This window comes from Bos grunniens, chromosome X, assembly GCF_055505025.1.
Source record: "Bos grunniens cultivar Pamir isolate PY7600 chromosome X, Bosgru_T2T1.0, whole genome shotgun sequence".
NCBI classification, from domain to species: domain Eukaryota; kingdom Metazoa; phylum Chordata; class Mammalia; order Artiodactyla; family Bovidae; genus Bos; species Bos grunniens.
The window spans coordinates 87,319,582-87,337,403 of record NC_141194.1 but is presented as its reverse complement, the minus strand read 5'-3'; the positions used below and the strand labels follow the sequence as shown (position 1 = coordinate 87,337,403).

General features: G+C 46.4%; 1 protein-coding gene across 2 annotated transcripts in view; it reads right to left on the bottom strand.

The window, feature by feature from the left end:
- COL4A6 (collagen type IV alpha 6 chain) overlaps window positions 1-17,822 on the bottom strand; it is a 337,499-nt gene that overhangs the window by 15,459 nt on the left and 304,218 nt on the right. Inside the window, exons 22-33 of one of the 2 annotated variants that reach the window (XM_086386651.1) lie at window positions 17,225-17,404; window positions 16,525-16,708; window positions 13,607-13,660; window positions 10,851-10,922; window positions 10,340-10,447; window positions 9,003-9,224; window positions 8,473-8,634; window positions 6,809-6,979; window positions 5,782-5,925; window positions 5,226-5,351; window positions 4,281-4,462; window positions 2,359-2,422 (exon numbers count right to left, since the gene is read on the bottom strand). In XM_086386651.1, coding sequence (XP_086242777.1) covers window positions 2,359-2,422; window positions 4,281-4,462; window positions 5,226-5,351; window positions 5,782-5,925; window positions 6,809-6,979; window positions 8,473-8,634; window positions 9,003-9,224; window positions 10,340-10,447; window positions 10,851-10,922; window positions 13,607-13,660; window positions 16,525-16,708; window positions 17,225-17,404 — 1,669 coding nt within the window. The remainder of the gene's footprint in view (window positions 1-2,358; window positions 2,423-4,280; window positions 4,463-5,225; window positions 5,352-5,781; window positions 5,926-6,808; window positions 6,980-8,472; window positions 8,635-9,002; window positions 9,225-10,339; window positions 10,448-10,850; window positions 10,923-13,606; window positions 13,661-16,524; window positions 16,709-17,224; window positions 17,405-17,822) is intronic. The other variant, XM_086386652.1, reaches the window with a different exon arrangement.

Sequence of the window (17,822 nt, the reverse complement as noted above, 5' to 3'; positions counted from 1 at the left end):
CAATTTGCAGCAAATAAGAAAAAAAGTTTTTATATTGGGGTATAGCAAAAAGATCTTTTGAAGGAAAAATCACGGCCAGGGAAACTCCTTGACACAATTACCCATTGGGTAAAATGTTATGCTTTTATGCTGCAATGCAGGGCTGGGATGCTACCAGGCTATTGGTAAGAAATGCTGCTACATGCAGCATATCTCCACTGGGAAACACATTACTAGGCTTGGTATGGGCAGAGAAGATGATAGGAGGAGCCCTAAAATATCACCAGAAGAGGAGACTGTCTAGAGCTGAGGGTGTCCTCTGCTGCTGAATCTGGAAGGCAGGTGGGTCAAACCACTGCTATTCGCCTACTTTTGACTAACAAAGATTGCAAAGGGGGTTTGGCCAAAGCAGAAGTGCAAATTGGTTCATTTTCTTGTAAACACACAGTCTCCCCCAGGGAGAACCCTGGGCCTGTTAGAAATCCACCTTTGCTCTGGAAAAACACAGTAAAAGGGGAAATGTTCCTTATCTTTCTTTAACAAAAGAATTTTTTTAATTATTTTTTTTGGAGGATAAATTGCTTTACAATGTTGTGTTGGTTTCTGCCATACAATAATGTGAATCAATCATAAGTATAACATATATCCCCTCCCTCTTGAACCTCCCTCCCACCCACCTCCTCATCCCACCCATCTAGGTTGTCACAGAGCACGGGGTTGAGCTCCCTGTGTTATACAGCAACTTCCCACTAGCTAGCTATTTTACATATGGTAATGTACAAGCCAGGCTTCAGCAATACATGAACCATGAACTTCCAGATGTTCAAGCTGGTTTTAGAAAAGGCAGAGGAACCAGAGATCAAATTGCCAACACCCGCTGGATCATCGAAAAAGCAAGAGAGTTCCAGAAAAACATCTATTTCTGCTTTATTGACTATGTCAAAGCCTTTGACTGTATGGATCACAATAAACTGTGGAAAATTCTGAAAGAGGTGGGAATACCTGACCTGCCTCTTGAGAAACCTATATGCAGGTCAGGAAGCAACAGTTAGAACTGGACATGGAACAACAGACTGGTTCCAAATAGGAAAAGGAGTACGTCAAGGCTGTATATTGTCACCCTGCTTATTTAACTTATATGCAGAGTACATTATGAGAAATGCTGGGCTGGAAGAAGCACAAGCTGAAATCAAGATTGCCGGGAGAAATATCAATAACCTCAGAGATGCAGATGATACTACCCTTATGGCAGAAAGTGAAGAGGAACTAAAGAGCCTCTTGATGAAGGTGAAAGAGGAGAGTGAAAAAGTTGGCTTAAAGCTCAACATTCAGAAAACTAAGATCATGGCATCTGGTCCCATCACTTCATGGGAAATAAATGGGGAAACAGTGTCAGACTTTATTTCTTTGGGCTCCAAAACCACTGCAGATGGTGACTGCAGCCATGAAATCAAAACACGCTTACTCCTTGGAAGGAAAGTTATGACCAACCTAGATAGCATATTAAAAAGCAGAAACATTACTTTGCCAACAGAGGTCCATCTAGTCAAGGCTATGGTTTTTCCAGTGGTCATGTATGGATGTGAGAGTTGGACTGTGAAGAAAGCTGAGCACCAAAGAATTGATGCTTTTGAACTGTGGTGTTGGAGAAGACTCTTGAGAGTCCCTTGGACTGCAAGGAGATCCAACCAGTCCATTCTAAAGGAGATCAGTCCTGGGTGTTCATTGGAGGGACTGATGCTGAAGCTGAAACTCCAGTACTTTGGCCACCTCATGCGAAGAGTTGACTCATTAGAAAAGACCCTGATGACGGCAGAGGATGAGATGGCTGGATGGCATCACTGACTCGATGGACATGAGTATGGGTAAACTCCAGGAGTTGGTGATGGACAGGGAGGCTTGGCGTGCTGCGATTCATGGGGTTGCAGAGTTGGACACAACTGAGCAACTGAACTGAACTGAACTGAACTGAATGTATATATTTCATTGCTACTCTCTCAGTTCGTCCCACCCTCTCCTTCCCCTGCTATCTCCACAAGTCCATTCTCTATGTCTGTGTCTCTATTCCCGCCCTGCAAATATGTTAATCAATACCATCTTCCTAGATTCCATATATATGCATTGATATATTGGGCATATACCCTGAGAAAAGCATAATTAAAAAAGACACATATACCCCCATGTTCATTGCAGCACTATTTACAATAGTCAGGATGTGGAAGGAACATAGATATTCATTGACAGATAAATGGATAAAGAAGATGTGGTACATATATACAATGGAATATTACTCAGCCATCAAAAGGAATGAATTTGAGTTAGTTGTAATGAGGTAGATGAACCTAGAGCCAGGTATACAGAGTGAAGTAAGCTCCTTACCTTTTAAACCTGGGAGACCAGATGCTCCTGGTAGCCCGGGAATTCCACTGAGACCCTGTGAACCCTTCAAAGCAATACAGAAATCAGTATTTCTGCTTAGCACTCAGGACCTCCCATCATCTCTTCCCCCTCCCTTCACTGAGCCATTGCTTGAGACCTGTCCATTGCATACTCTGTGGCTGGGGTGGAGAGGAGGGGGGCATCCTGCAGAGGGGAAATTGATATGCAAGGGGAGAAATGCATATTTATGGTAATTTATGGTAAAAATTGGGGAAGAGTTTGATCCGCAGATTAACCCTGGTCTTGTCATTCATAACTTCCCAGTGCCTAACACAGTTGGTATCATGGGAAATCAAGGTGTAGATGTTCTAGCAAATCTCTTAGAAAATACAGAACCTAACAGACAGTCCAGGAACTTGATTCACTCTGCATACATTTGGCTATCACCACCCATGCCAAAGCCATGATGGACGAGAACAAGTGTGGCCTTCCCACGTGGAGCTAGGCCTCTGCCACAGGTTCTCCAAGGAATGTGGAGTCTTTCTGCCACTAGGTAGCGGGCTGTATGCAGGCAGGTACTGGAGTCTGAATTTGGTCTAATCCCATAATTTTCACAAGAAAAACTGTCCTCACTGGCTAATGTCCAACATATTGAGTCTGAGAAGCAGGCATGTTGGCTGCAATTGGCCCAGTTCCTCCCCTGGCATCTGGTATGGTTTGGGTTTGAGATGTACCCAGTAAGGACACATGCTACCCAGGACCTTGGGTGGCAGTCTGATTTGGGTCACTTAGCTCCCTGGACCATAACCATGACACCCCCCATTCACCTGGGGTTTTCTGTGCATCGCCATATCTACTCATTCAGAGCCCCTGCTTATGCTGGGACCCCTCCCAGAATGCCTTCCCACTTTGACTGCATCCTTCCTAGTGTGTAAGTAGCAGGTTGAGAATTGTTTCTTTTGCCTTTTTTTCAGGTGTGTGTGTATGTGTGTGTGTTTTCTATCAGTTGGACTGATACTTTTAAAGGTCAAGGACTGTGCCTGCAGGGAACACAGGTGTCCTGTGATCCAATTTATTTAGTCCCTTCAGTACTATTATTGCTACTATTTATTCAGAGTCTGTCATGTACCAAATACAATGCTACCTGCTTTATACATACCTGCTCCCTTAACCTTCACTATGGGCTGAATAAGGTTTGAATACTATTCCCATTTTGAACAGATGAGAAAAGCAAGGCTCCAGCAAGTGGAGTGATATGCCCCAAATCACAGAGCTAATGAGTGATGGAGCGGAGAATCAAGCCTATGCCTGTCTCATTGCTAACTACCCTACCACCCTGCTTTTAAAAAATCCAGAAAAAAAAAAAAAAACTGACTTTGATTCTTTGCCAGTTGTTGCCTAGAGGCAACAAAGATCTTTCTGAAATCAAAACATCAAATAGTCTGTACTGAATTCTTCTGATGTGCCAAATTCAACATGGGATGCTGGCAGTGGGATGCAGACAAAAAAGCAAGCAAGGCTTGCTCTCAAGTCCTAACAATCTCATTGAGGAAATCAGACCCAGGCAGAACCAACCAGGATCAGTGGAAGCAGTGTGAGATGTAGGATGTCAACAGGGTGGGAACTCAGGGACTCCTGGAGGGGCGGGTACCTGGGCTGGGGCCTGAAGGACCAGCAGGTTGTCAGCAATTGCAAGGAGGATGCTCTGCCTTGTGAGGGAGATAGTGTGAACAAAGGCCCGGAAGAGGGGATGTTCGGGAACAAGTGAGAAGACCTGGCCAACTCAAGGAGGTGCCTTGTTGGGGTTAGCTCAGGGAGGGCATGGGAAGTGGGCTGAGATCAGGAAGGTGGGCAATAGGGGCCCATCCCCCTGCTATCAAGGCCGTTCCCTGGTGGGGAGACAAAGATCTGGGCCCACTTACACTTTCTCCTGGAATTCCTTGGAAACCTGCAATTCCAGGGTACCCCTTCAGGCCAGGTAAGCCCCGTAGTCCTGTGGAGCCAGGGGGGCCCGGTCTCCCACTAAGTCCCTTGATGAGGCTGGGGAAGCCAGGAGCTCCAGGCAAGCCTGGTGGCCCGGGGTGGCCAGCCTCTCCTTTGTCACCTGGGAAAGAAGCAAAAGTCTTGGGGAAACACTCTGGGCAAAAGAAAATCTGTTCCCCAAGCAGCAGGTGCCCTGGGTCACAGGCAGGCAAAAGGAAAGTTTGGGGACAGTTAGCTTGGGGTAGGAGGAGGTGCAGGAGAAGGCAATGGCACCCCACTCCAGTACTGTTGCCCAGAAAATCCCATGGATGGAGGAGCCTGGTGGGCTGCAGTCCATGGGGTCGCTAAGAGTCAGACATGACTAAGCGACTTCACTTTCACTTTCCACTTTCATGCATTGGAGAAGGAAATGGCAACCCACTCCAGTGTTCTTGCCTGGAGAATCCCATGGATGGAGAAGCCTGGTAGGCTGCCGTCTATGGGGTCGCACAGAGTCGGACATGACTGAAGCAACTTAGCAGCAGCAGCAGCAGCAGAAGGTGCCTTTGGCTTTATGGGGCACCAGCCAGGGCCACCCCAGCTTCCTCAGTGGGAAAGCCACTCAGTGCCCACCCCCCACTATCTGCCTGGCCCCTCCAGGGGCACAGCCACCTGTGGTTCAAAAACTGAGTTCCACAGGGACAGTGCAAACCGGCAGTCTCACAGTCCAGATACTCCTCGGGCCCAGGAAAGGTGGCCTCCGTGCTCCTCCCCACCAGCCACTGCCACCCACACTGCTGCTCTGAGGGTCCTTCTACTGTGGGGACTTTTTTCCAGTAAAGAAGTCCAGTTTGGTCATGAAAACTGTCTTGGGTATTTCTCCTTCCCATTCCCTGCCCCGGTACCTCTGGGTCCAGGAAATCCAATGGCTCCAGGTGAGCCCTGAGAACCTTTGTCTCCTTTGAAGCGGAGGTTCAGCATTGGAGGTCGATGACTGGGTATCCCAAAGGGGCCTGGGTCACCTCTGTCTCCTGCAGGGATGGAGGTAATGAAGCCGCATGAGGGGGGCTTAGACACAGGGTAAGCATGTCATATCAGCTCTTTCATATCAGCTCTTCCCGCACCACTCCAGGGCCCTTTCTGGGTTCTTCCAGCTTCTTTCCTGCCCCTGTTTCCCCAACTTTGCATTAACAGGCATGCCCTCTTCTTGGACAAGCCCAAGATCCTACAATTTTAGACCCTACTCAAAACCCTTCTCCACTAAGCATCTGGGAATGTGTGTCAAGGCCCCTAACATGCTGTGGTAATGCAGAGTGATTGAGTTCTCTGGGTTTAAAAGGATTTCATTGAGAAACCTCAAATCCTGAGGTTGGTACAAGCCACTTGAATGACAAGGTGGATAAATAAAATGTACCTTGGGGAACATGGGTGGCAATTCCAGAACTGGTTTCCCCAGCTCACCTTTTTCACCAGGGCTACCAGCCCATCCAGATGGCCCCACTCTTCCTGTCGACCCAGGAATTCCCTTTAATCCACTTGCTCCAGGAATACCAGGGAGACCTGGAATCCCTGGAAAACCTGTCAGTCCAACAGACCCCTTCTCACCTGTTGAGAAACAAGAAATTCTATCATTATCCCTGTTTGACATACAAGGAAATGGATGCTCAGAGAGGTTAATTAACTCACCCAAAGTCACATACCTAGAAAGTTGCAGAGGAGAGGCTCAAGCCCAAGTTTCTCTAACTCTAAATCCCAAGCTCTTAGTACATGTTATGCTACTTCCCTGAATAGGGACATGGAACTAAGTACCAGGAAGAAAAGAAGAGCTGGGCACTTTTCTTACAATTTGTCAAGTTAGAGCTCATGTGTAGCACAGAGAAAATAAATAAATAAACTTAGGCAGGAGGCAGAGATATGAGCTCTAGCTTGGTGCTGTTGCTAACCAATTGTGTGACCTTGGACCAGTTACTTCCCTTCCTGCCCAACTCCTGGTGTCTAATAGAATAATCAAAGGAAGTGAGAGCCATCAGGCTGTATGCAGGGTTCATGCAAATGAGTAAACCTGGTGCGGCTGTTCCTGTCCTGGGCTTTCCTGCTCAAGTTATTCAGCCCAGTGTTCCACCCAGCAGGCAGGGAAAGTGACTTGCTGTGGGTGGGAGTCCTCCTTTAGCATTTGTCTTCTCCTATTGTGAAAGTGTTAGTTGCTCAGTGTCTGACTCTGCAACTCCATGGACTGTAGCCCACCAGGCTCCTCTGTCCCTGGGATTCTCCAGGAAGAATACTGGAGTGGGTTGTCATGCCCTCCTCCAGGGGATCGTCCCAACCCAAGGATCAAACTGGGGCCTCCTGCATTGGCAGGCAGATTCTTTACTGTCTGAGCCACCAGGGAAGCCCTGTTCACCTCCCTCCCCATTCCCCTTTCCTAGGCAGAGAGGAGGGAGGAGGCAAGTTGGGTACCCACTGGTGCCTTCCTGATCATTTTACTTACCCTTCAGACCTGGCAGGCCTGGTAACCCAGTGGCCCCTGGCAAGCCTGAGTTCCCCAGGAAGCCAATTGGCCCTGGCGGTCCCGGAAGCCCTTTCAGCCCAGGCAGGCCTCTCTTTCCAGCTGACGCAGGGAGACCTATCTCGCCTCTTGGACCTTTCTTTCCAGGATGTCCTGAATCAGCACAGGAGAGAATACATGATGGCTGTCAAGTGAGACTATCCAGATCTGGGCCACTGCCCATTCCCCTGGCTTCTTGTTGGTTGACTTGTTGGGGTTTGTAAACAGCCTTTGAACAATGGGCCATGCAGGCTAACAGGAAGAGTGGTTTTCAGTTGGCTGATGCATAGCACTTATCACCCAGGATGCCCCACAGTGGCTACCTTTACCAGCATGGCACTATAGCTGGCAGGGTGGATGAGCAAACCCCTTCTGATGACAACTCTTCTCCCTTTATGAATGTGGTTCATACTTTAGCCTCTGAATGGAGCTCTAGGGAGCCAGGGTGGCAAGTGGACTCTAGTTTCCTGGTAATTCCAGCATGAATCAGTCCACAATGGCTGTTTCCTGAGCCAACTGGTGAAGTAGAGGTTAAAGCCCAACAATTGTTGCAGCCTCCCAGGGAGTCATGGATCAGGGCTGCCCTTTTAATCCCTCATGCAAGCAGTTAAGTCAGCCAGTTCCTTGGCATTAGAGTTGAAAGACCCCCTAGTGCCAAGTACTGTAGAAATTCCCAAGGCCCATCTGGTCTCCTAGGTATTCTGAGACTTCTTTCACCAGGCTTTCAGTTACTCAATGGGATTAACCTCTTGAGCTGCTGCCAAAGTGGAATGTTCAGGTACAAAGCAAGGAAATTAAAAAATCAAAGGATCAAATCAGTGATGAGAGAGGTATTTGGGCCCCCAAGGACCTAAATGAATGGCTGGCTTGGCTTTCTATGGATTGAAAAGCATCATGTAGCTGGGAGCCCCAGGATTCTAATGGGAGGCTGTGAAGGGGATTCCACAACAAGGGAAGGAAAGTCAATGGGGGCCAACCCCACAGTATGAGTTCAGGGACCCCTGGCCTTACCAGGTTGTAATGTATAGTAAGATAATTCCCTGAGAGGCCAAGCTGGTGGGGGTGTTAGTCTGTGAGCTTGCGTGCTGTTTTCTCACCTGGACAGCCTATGTGAAGACCCCAGAAACACACAACCACAAAGAGGATTAAAAAAGATATTAATAGTTGTATACAAACTCAACTTCAGTCACGTGGCCAGGAGTCAGGGGTGAAAAGGGTGGTGTGAGAAAAAGGCAAGTTGCAAACACTAGGCTGGAACCAGGGGATGTCACGCCCCACTGTGGAGTGAAAAACACTTTGGCCCTGGGTCCTCAGAGACCTGCTGGCCCAAGAGGCAGGCTGCCAGGGTCAGGGGTGGGGTCTGTGGGTGGGTGGGCGGAGGCCATGGGGGAGGGGCGAGAAGGGCTCATATTTGAGGGTCACTTTTTGGAGGCCAAACTGGTTCAACCTGGCACCATAGGGGGCTTGAGATGTAAAACTCAGGTAAGACAACTCAGTCTCCTTCTCGGCTCTGACCCTGTCACACTGCTGTTACTGCCCCTCAGGGTGCTAGGGCCCCAGGGCCCAGCTTGTCTGTCAAATTGTGGCTGCTCCTCTGAAGGACCTACCTGAAATGCCTGGAAAGCCTGGGGGTCCGCGGAGCCCGGGTTTGCCCTTGATGCCAAATAGACCACTAGGGCCTGGGGGTCCTGGCTGACCCACACGGCCTGGTATTCCAGGGCTGCCCCGCTCACCTTTGGGGCCGAGCAAGCCCGACTTCCCAAGCAAACCTAAGAAAAGGAAGAGGCAGATGATCACAGCCTGGATTGATAGCAGGGACCGCTCATCAAACCACCTTCCAGCAGAGGAGCCCAGCCCCGGGATGCCTCTGACGTGCCACTGTCTCATCAGCTCCAGCCTTGCTGCTAATTATGGGCTTTGCAAGACATCTGACTATGGATTCTAGATACTTCTGGAATTACTGAGACAGGAGAATGGACTCAGGTGATTTAAGAAAGGCAGGGAGAGAACACAATGACTTTTCATTTCAAGCCCTAGTTCATCCATCACCCCAGATTCATGCAGTTATTAATGTAGGTACACCAGGTACTGAAAGCCTTTCTGCAGACTGTCAAATAGGTGGGGAAAAGAAAGTCACCCTTGAGTCCTGGAAGGCCAGAGTCTCCAGGAAATCCTCTGTCCCCAGGCAGTCCCTGTAGGCCTTGCTCCCCCGGAGCACCATTTTCAGCACCAAGGATGTCACCAGGGGCTCCCTTGGGACCTGGTAAGCCGGGGCTGCCAACTTTCCCAGGCAAGCCATCTTTTCCAGGGAGCCCAGGAAACCCAGGTAAGCCCTTCTCTCCATGAGGTCCAGGAAACCCTAAATGTGAAGAGTCAAAAATAAAAGGCCATGGAGGTTTAGAAGTCATAGGTTTGGTTAGAGGACTCTGACACAGATTTTTTTCCTACTACAAAAGTTGTCACATTAGTAATGTGTGTGGCTTTCCTTAAAGGTCTCTGGTCCTGGGAAGACTTGCCCAGTGGCAGGGACTGCAACATGTGACCCAGAGGAGGTTCTAGCTCAATGAGGCCGGGCCTTAGGCAGAGCTCAGTAACCCGCTCCTGGGGCTCCTATAGTGGCCGAAGAGCACAGGTTAGAGCCAGGACCTCCTGTCAAAGGCCGGGTCTCTTCTGGAGTTGTCTAACTCCCGTCCTCATGCCTCCCTCTTTCTGGATGGTGGAGGGACCTGAGACACCAATAAACCCAAGGAAACGTGGCCTAAGATGAGTCCCCTGCTGCTGAGCAGGGGTGGTCCTCAGACTGAGCATGCGTCAGAATCCCCTGGGGCAGGGGTGCTTGGGAAAACCCAGATTGCCGGGCCCATACCCCAACCCCGCCACAAAACTTCTGATCAGTAACTCTGCCAAGGGGCCAAGGAACTGCATTACTAAGAAGTTCCGAGGTGACGCTGATGCTGCTGGCTGAGGGAACACGGTTTGAGAACCGCTGGTGCAGTGTAGCACAATGAAGCTCGGGTTGGAACAACAGGGTGTCAGCCAAGGGTCTGAAATATGACAACTCCCCTCTCCCTTATCTGAATCTCTGTTTCTGACCTTTCAGGAGTTGATCCAGGGAACTGCCAGAACATGCAATCAGACCAACTGACAGAACATGCAGTCAGATCACCCGGAAGAGTCCTAGCCCTGTCACTAGTGACTTTGTGATTTCAGGCGAGTCACTTTCTATATGCGCCAGTTTCTTCCTCTGAACCTGAAGGGGTTGGCTCAGCTCATCACAAATGGCCCTTATTGCTCTGAGATGCTGTCCTTCTATAGCTCTAAGCTCTGTCTTGTCTGACTATGAAATCAAAACCACCCCAATTACACCAGAGCACAAACCTAACTTCCTACAGTGGGTAGATGGCTACCACAATCCAAACACATACTCACACAACAGGAGAGGTGGGGGGCAGGGGGAGAAGCTCCTTTTCTTACCTGGCAATTCAGGCAGGTGAACCAATCCTGGACTTCCGGGGTCCCCTTTATTTCCACGCAATCCAGGTTGGCCTGGAGCCCCAGGGAGGCCACGGGCCCCTTTAGGGCCTGAAAACCCAAATGTGAGTGGTAAGGGGAAAGGAACATTGGTGTGGCTATGATTTGTGATGTCCAGTCAAGAATCCTAGTCTTAGGAATTCCCTGGAGTCCAATGGTTATGACTCCGTGCTTTTATGCCAAGAGTGCAAGTTCGTTCCCTGGTTGGGGAACTAGGATCCCACAAACCATGCAGTGCAATCAAAAAAGAAAAAAACCTAATCTCTTGGAGGGCCTCTTTTATTCCCCCCTCCCCACACAGCCCTCTCTAGCAGCCATTCTATTTCCTCAATTCTCAAGGCTGCCCTCTCAGGAGGAACGTGGATCCCCCAATGCTACTGGGCTATCCTTGGCTTACTTTGGTACATGGCCCTTACATGTGTGTTCAGTGGCTTTTTCTGGCCTCATTCCATACCTGGGAATCCGGGAGCTCCTGGGAGTCCTGATGGACCATACGGTCCAGGAATAATACAAGGCAAGGTGATACCTGTAAATGGTAACATGTAAACAGCTGAACCGATCGAGTCAGGGACGACTTCCCCCTAGCATGCTCCTTTACTTCCATTCCATCGAATGCAACAGCTAAGTTATTCTTTCCACCCAGAAGCTGGGAGCCCATGCAGAAAAATCTTGGCTTCAGAAGCTCTTGGGAGTTACTCCTAGTGCAATTTCTCATGGAGAAGAATGTCCCTAGTGTCCTAGTGCGGGGACACCACATTCTAACAAAGTCTCCTGTTGTGTAGGAACAGCAGCAAACAGCAGTTGCCTATTCACCCTGCCCTCAGGTGGAGCCCCTCCCTAGAATGCATGCTTAGGGTTAGTTATTATTATGTCCACATGACTAGATTGGAGGGTTTGAAGACAAGACCCTTCAAGTTCACATGACTGCTCTTTTCTTGGAATGAGGCTTTTCCCAAACCACTGGGTTCTTTTGACACATGTCATTTAGGTTCTACTGAAACCTATCCATTATCCTTGGTCAGATGGACACATATGTCTGCACCAAGCAAACACTGAACTCCACTTTCTTGGTCATGACAGATGGTGATCTTTTTGCTCAGCTCCTCATTTGAAACTGTCAACTCTGCTACTGGGAGAAGGGGTCGTCAATTTCAGTATTCAAGACATTGAAATTGATGTGCATAGCCCTTCCCCTAGAAAATTCTTCCTTACTCATTCACAGTGCAAATAAAAAGTCTAAGATCACAGAGGGGAGGTTTAATAAAATACCAGTGAACGAATTGTTAGTTGGCTCCTTCAGAGGCGATTTATAAACAATTGCTAGTTAAAATTAGTCTTGCCTATTCATTAAAACAATCCCCAGAGATCTACTTTAAGTCACAGAGCCCACAGTTCTAAGAAACTGCTATAGCTTTTTCCTGTACTTAAATCACAGATTACATCTCTTAAAGATATGTATATAACCTATGATTCAGACAGCTTATTCAACTGGCTGGCATTCCTCCCCGAGTCTCACTTTTACTTTCCAGTACAAAAGCTTGATGGCATTTTTAGCCCACCTGTTCTAAGTCTTAAATCAAAATTGGGAATTCAACAGTATAATGTATTGGTTAAGAGGTTGGGCTCTGAAGCCAGACAGAGCTGAGCTTGTATTGTAGTTCTGCTACTAACTAGTTGTATGAGCAAGATACTCAACCTCTCTGAGCCTCATGTGTAAAATTGGAGCTACTTATCTCATATGGTACTTGTGAGGATTATATGGAATAGTGCTAATAGCACTTAGCAGTGCTGGGCACCTTGGTATGTGCTCCATGAATACTAGTTTTTTAGTATCTTACTTAAGGAGGAGTATTCAGAAGAGCTTCCTCGAGGCCATCCCCTAGATTCTACCTCATTCAGGTTAGTGACATATTTTGTAGCCTTGGCAGCAGCTTTCTGCCTTCTAGAATTCAAGCTCCTATAGTTACATTTTCACAGGTGGAAAGAGCCACAAGCCTGATCTTCCTCCACAGCTGGTTATACCCATCTCCATCCTGCCAGGAGCTGAAATGATGGAGCTCTTTCAGAGGGATATTTCCCTACTGCAGAAAGATGCTCTATGAGCAAGCATCTCATGATGGATGAGATGCTTCATGGGGAGAGGGCTGCCAGTCCTGCCCTCAGCTTTGGACTAGGCTGAAGAACTGCCTCCCTAAGTGGTATTCTGAGAGGGACCCTGGAGAAAACTCTCCTGCCCCAACTATTTCAGTAGTTAATTGACTTTAATGTATCAAACATTGTAGTTCCATTGCTTGATGGCTTAAACAAACAAACTGGGCAAAAGATAAATATCTCTGGGCCGGTTCCAAACATGAAACCACCTATCCTCAGTTTATCATATCAATTCTATAGATGATTTTCACTTGTGATCACCAGAGGAAAACAAAACCTTTAGAGGATGGGGCTGAGGACAGGCATCTGGAAAGGTTCCAGGGAAGGAAAAATAATGAGAAAATGGAAGATGAGTAGATACCTGAAGGAGTCAAGGGCATGCTTCCCTTTTGCCTCAGACCAGTCCTGTACAACACACCACATTTGTGTATTGCAAGCAGAGGGTCAAAATGGCGAGAAGGTAAGGACTTCAAGTCATACATCTGGCTCTCTTACTTTACATCAATTCAGAGCCTTCTCCCCAATAAAGCAGAAACCAGCTCTACCCATGTTCTATTTCACAAGTGCAACAAATGACATCCTTATTCAGAATTTTCCCATTAATGCCAAAACTCATCTTCAGAATCAAAAAGCAGTTCTGGTTATCAAGATTCTAACATCTCAGTTTGATTCCAGGTCAAATGAATAAATATCGGATGTGTGGATCCTTTTAGGTAACTCCCAAGGCAAGTCATGGCCTCAGTTAAGTTCGTAAATGAAGATACTCAAGGCAGAGATGAGTGAAGCCATCAACATGCATGATGAAGGTGCCCAGCCACTTGCAGAGATTGCGTGCCCACTTCCTCAGTCCTCCCTCCCAGAAGAGGTGTGCTAAGGAGCCTTGAAGCAGTGTCAGCATGAGCCTTTGTACCCCAGCCTTAAGATCACCCCTCCCTGACTCAGGCCTCCAGTGTGGTGCTCAGGCCATTGTGAATATCTGAGATAAAGTGAACAAAAGGGAAGGGGGGGAGGATTGACACCATTGGCATCTGAGAACCTCTAGACCTAGCTAAGTCTCACCTCCCTCTGTGTCTAAGTCTGTTTTCCCAACCTCCTCCTTGCAGCAGCAGTCACCTAGACCAATCAAGTAAAGAAGAAAATTAAACCATGATGGAAGTTCTTTGAGGCCCAAGGAAAGTCTTGTCTGTAGCCCACTGATCAAATTGTCTGGATAGAGTGGAGAAAACTGGCATCCACACAGGATCAAGGACACAGTAGCCACTGCAGTGATAACCTGGGTGATTGATTACTATGAGCATCTGGATCAGAGCCTCTTTGGAAACAGCTAGTTGTCTCTTTGCCTAGGGTTTGTAATAATTCACACTATTAGGTTGAAAAGCTTCAATTACTACATTCCCTTTCCTGGCAATGTGTCCTAGCCTGAGCCACAATTGGCTGGAGTGAGTACGTTTAGGAACGGCATCTTCATCTTTCATGGCAACAGTCATGCCCACAATTGTAAATGTTTAGGGCCCACAGGTGAAGGGTTTTTAAATCTGTGTGGAAAGAAAGCTTGGTTTGAGGAGTTATATTTGGTGGCCATAGAGAGAAAAAGAAGGCTAATGCTGTTAATTGAAGTCACTTTTTGGAAAGTCTTGGTACTGCAACAAGAATATTTTCTGCATAAGGCATCTCCCAGGCTATGTAGCTTTTTTAGATCACTAGATTCTTGAGAACTTTCCAGGCCCAGGGGCAGTGAAGTTTGGGACAGAAATGGTACCCTGGGGTTCCTTCTGTTGACTCAGCCTGTTTTCAAGCAGTTTGAATATTGATAATATCCAAATTTGAGTATATCTAAGTTTATAGGTACCATGTTAATATAACTCAGTTTAAAGCCTAGTTGCCTGCCAAACGGGTTGACCTAGAGTGAAGATCCAATTGGCAGAGGGGCAGTGGAATGACCATGAATAATGTTTCGGGGAACAAGGTGGAAGCAAAATTGTAGCTGACACCAAGACTTCCAAAAGGAAGCATATCTTGTTTGATAAAATTCCTCACAATCTTGCTGTAGGGAAAGATGAGGGGAAGGGATAGGGAGTTTGGGCTGGACATGTACACACTGTTATATTTAAAATGGAAAACCAACAAGGACCTACTGTATAGCACAGGGATCTCTGCTCAATATTATGTGGCAGCCTGGATGGGAGGGGAGTTTAGGGGAGAATGTATATGTATATGTATGGCTGAGTCCCTTCACTGTTCACCTGAAACTATTGTTTGCTAATCGGATATACCTGAATACAAAATAAAAGGTTGAAAAAAATTCTTCACAACCTTAAGAGGAATACTGCCTTGGACTGAAATACTGACTTGGCTTTAAGAGTCATGAATGATCAATTTTTAACTTGTACTATTATATAAATTCACAAAAGTACATTTTAAAACAAATACATTTTTACAAGACCCGGTATCTGTCCTCTTTTTTGTAATTCTTCAAGGTGACGAGGTGGAAAGAGGAGACATAGATCTAAGAAAAACCCTCTTGGTTATGGGGAAGGCCCTTTCCTCTGTGAGTGTGTATATTAGTCTCTTGTGGAGTACTGCACTATACTAGGCAGACTGAGAAACATTAGAAAGGATTATTCTCCTTCCTTAGTATCCAGAGGCTTATAATGAATTAGAAACAGTTAAAAACATTAACGGAAGGAAATATATAACTAGCAATGACATACCGTAGGGGTCAAGAGAAAGCTTAGTGAAAGAATTAGGGCTTATATTGAACACTGAAAGTTGGATGGGATGTGAGTACATAGACAAAAGAAGAAGAGTATCCCAGAAAAAAAGGCAACATGGGCAAAATGTTGGCGGTGGAAATGAATAACCTTTTTTCGGGGACAGTGAGAGAAACTGTTGTTTTAGTGTTTGGTTTTAATTATGAACAGTATGAGATAAGGCCAGGTTAGAGAAGTTGGTTGTGTCCATGTCTGGAGACTTTTGAATTCCAGTCTGAGGAGTTTCAGTAGAGTGTTTCTCTGTTCAGTAGAAACCATTTGTGGCTTTGGGCTGGGGGAGTAACAGGCAATCAGCACTTTACAGATATAAAATTGGCAGAAGTGTTCCTAGTGGATTTGAGTGGGGAAGTCCAGAGGTAGGAGATGTAAAACTACTTAGGAAATTGCTGTCATTCATTCATCCATCCATCCACCCCAACAAGCATATAGGTATTTGATAAGCTAGACATTACATAACGAGAACTTAATACCAAGAAGAGGAAGGGAAGATTATAAGAGGTATTGCAAATGAAGGATATGAGACAAATTTCAAGTTTTGCAATTCCAGATGACTATAAAAAGTATGGTACCACTAATGGGAACATAGAAGTTGTGGAAACACAGAAGTTGGGATGAAGAGCTGCTCTAGCTATGTGCAAGAAGGGAAATTATTAGCATAGCACATTAACAATCTATAAACAGAGCTATCATTCTATAATTCCTGAAATTCAAGTAGAAAAAGAAGTGATGTAAATAGGAGGGATTTAAAGTATGAAATGGAAATCAGACTAGATAGAACTAGGGTCTCTTCTCAATCTGAGATTTTATGAATTAAAGAAAGGTTCTTCCCTGATGATATTACCATACAACTTAGAGGATACCTTTATTGTCCAATTTCCACTTATTTCTTTCATGACGCTTGTAGTAAATGGTCATCCAGCTTCTGTCTAAAATGTTCCAGAGATGATGGGCTCATAACCTCCCAAAGCAACTCTATTTGGACTGTTCAATTAGGAAGTTTTTCACTAAGTAGAGCCGAAATCTCTATTGTTCTGTGTACCTGTACCACAATGCAATTACGATCCCTTTTCCACATGAAAACCCTCTAGAGGATTGAGAGCAGTGACTACAATTAGTCTTCTTATGACACATTTCATATATCTAGGTCATATCTATACTCAAGGAGTCAGTTTTCCAAGCCCAAAGCCATCAGATTCGCTTATTCACCTGGAACTCCACGGGGGCCTGGTTGCCCTGGTAATCCATCTACTCCTTTATCTCCAGGAAGTCCACGAGGTCCAGGAGCCCCTGGTAGCCCAATTCCTGGGGGGCCAGTTGGACCAGTGTGGCCTTTTTCACCAGGAAGTCCTGGTAACCCCTTTTCACCGGGGAAGCCCTGTGCACCATCACCCTAGACAACACATAGGAAAGAATGAAAGCGTGACTTAAAGACACATCTGCAGAGCCCTCTGACAATAGGAAAGAGACACATAACCAGTGGGAGCAAGGCTTTTTTTTTTTTCAGTTAAAATTCTTTATCACTCTAGTTTTTCAATCAATTCCTCTGAGTTGAGGTAATGGGAATGAAGCTTGTCAACCCTGCATGATCTGATAATGCAAAAGGCTCCAGGTGAGGGGAGCAGAGATAACAACCCTGTATAAGGGGCAGGGATTGGTCACAGAAAGCAGCTGGATTGCCTGCAAGGGAAATGTCCTAAGAAACTGAAGCATTTTAAGTGATAATGGTCAGTTGTCACTAGCATTTATCAAGTGAGCCAATGACCCATTCTGAGAAAAAGATTCCCATTTTGCAGAAAGGAAAAGCACAGTGTTAGTGACAGGGGTAGGAAGCTGCCATCAGCCTCCTCCCCTGCCAAGTCAAGTGTGAGGATTTATAGCACTAGTCACCCAAGAAAAATCAACTTACCAGAAGGCCTGGCAGCCCTGGTAAACCTGGTATTCCATCCTTGCCTGGGGCTCCTGTCTCACCAGGGAGCCCCTGGGGGCCAGGATCACCTTGCTCTCCTGGCATCCCTGATCTTGTGCTGAGAGTTGGGTCCCCTTTCTTTCCTTTAGGGCCTGTTGGACCTCGAGGCCCAAATACACCCTGACAAAAAGAGAAGGGAATGATTAGGAGATACAGACTTCATGGAATTTTATTACCTCGCATACATTCGACCTAAAACAAGTCTTTGGGTACATTTTGGCACAAAAAAAATGGACACTGGATTATGTCATCACCTTGGATTATCATTGCCCATTTATTTTCTTACCCTTTCTAAGTTTTGAAATCTTTGAGGATGGGAACTTTGCCTTAATTCAAATTTTATTTTCAAGGCCTGACACAGTGTGGGTCAATTGTAAGTTACTTTGTGGAAGGAAGGGAGAAAGGAAGGGAGGGAACACGAGTTGGTTCAAGCAGAAAGGGACTTTCAAGATAGCTAAGCAGATTTCTTCACATTGCAGATCAAAATCCTGAAGGTTTGCTTTATCCCCATCTTTCTTTTATGTGTTTTAAGAAAGTG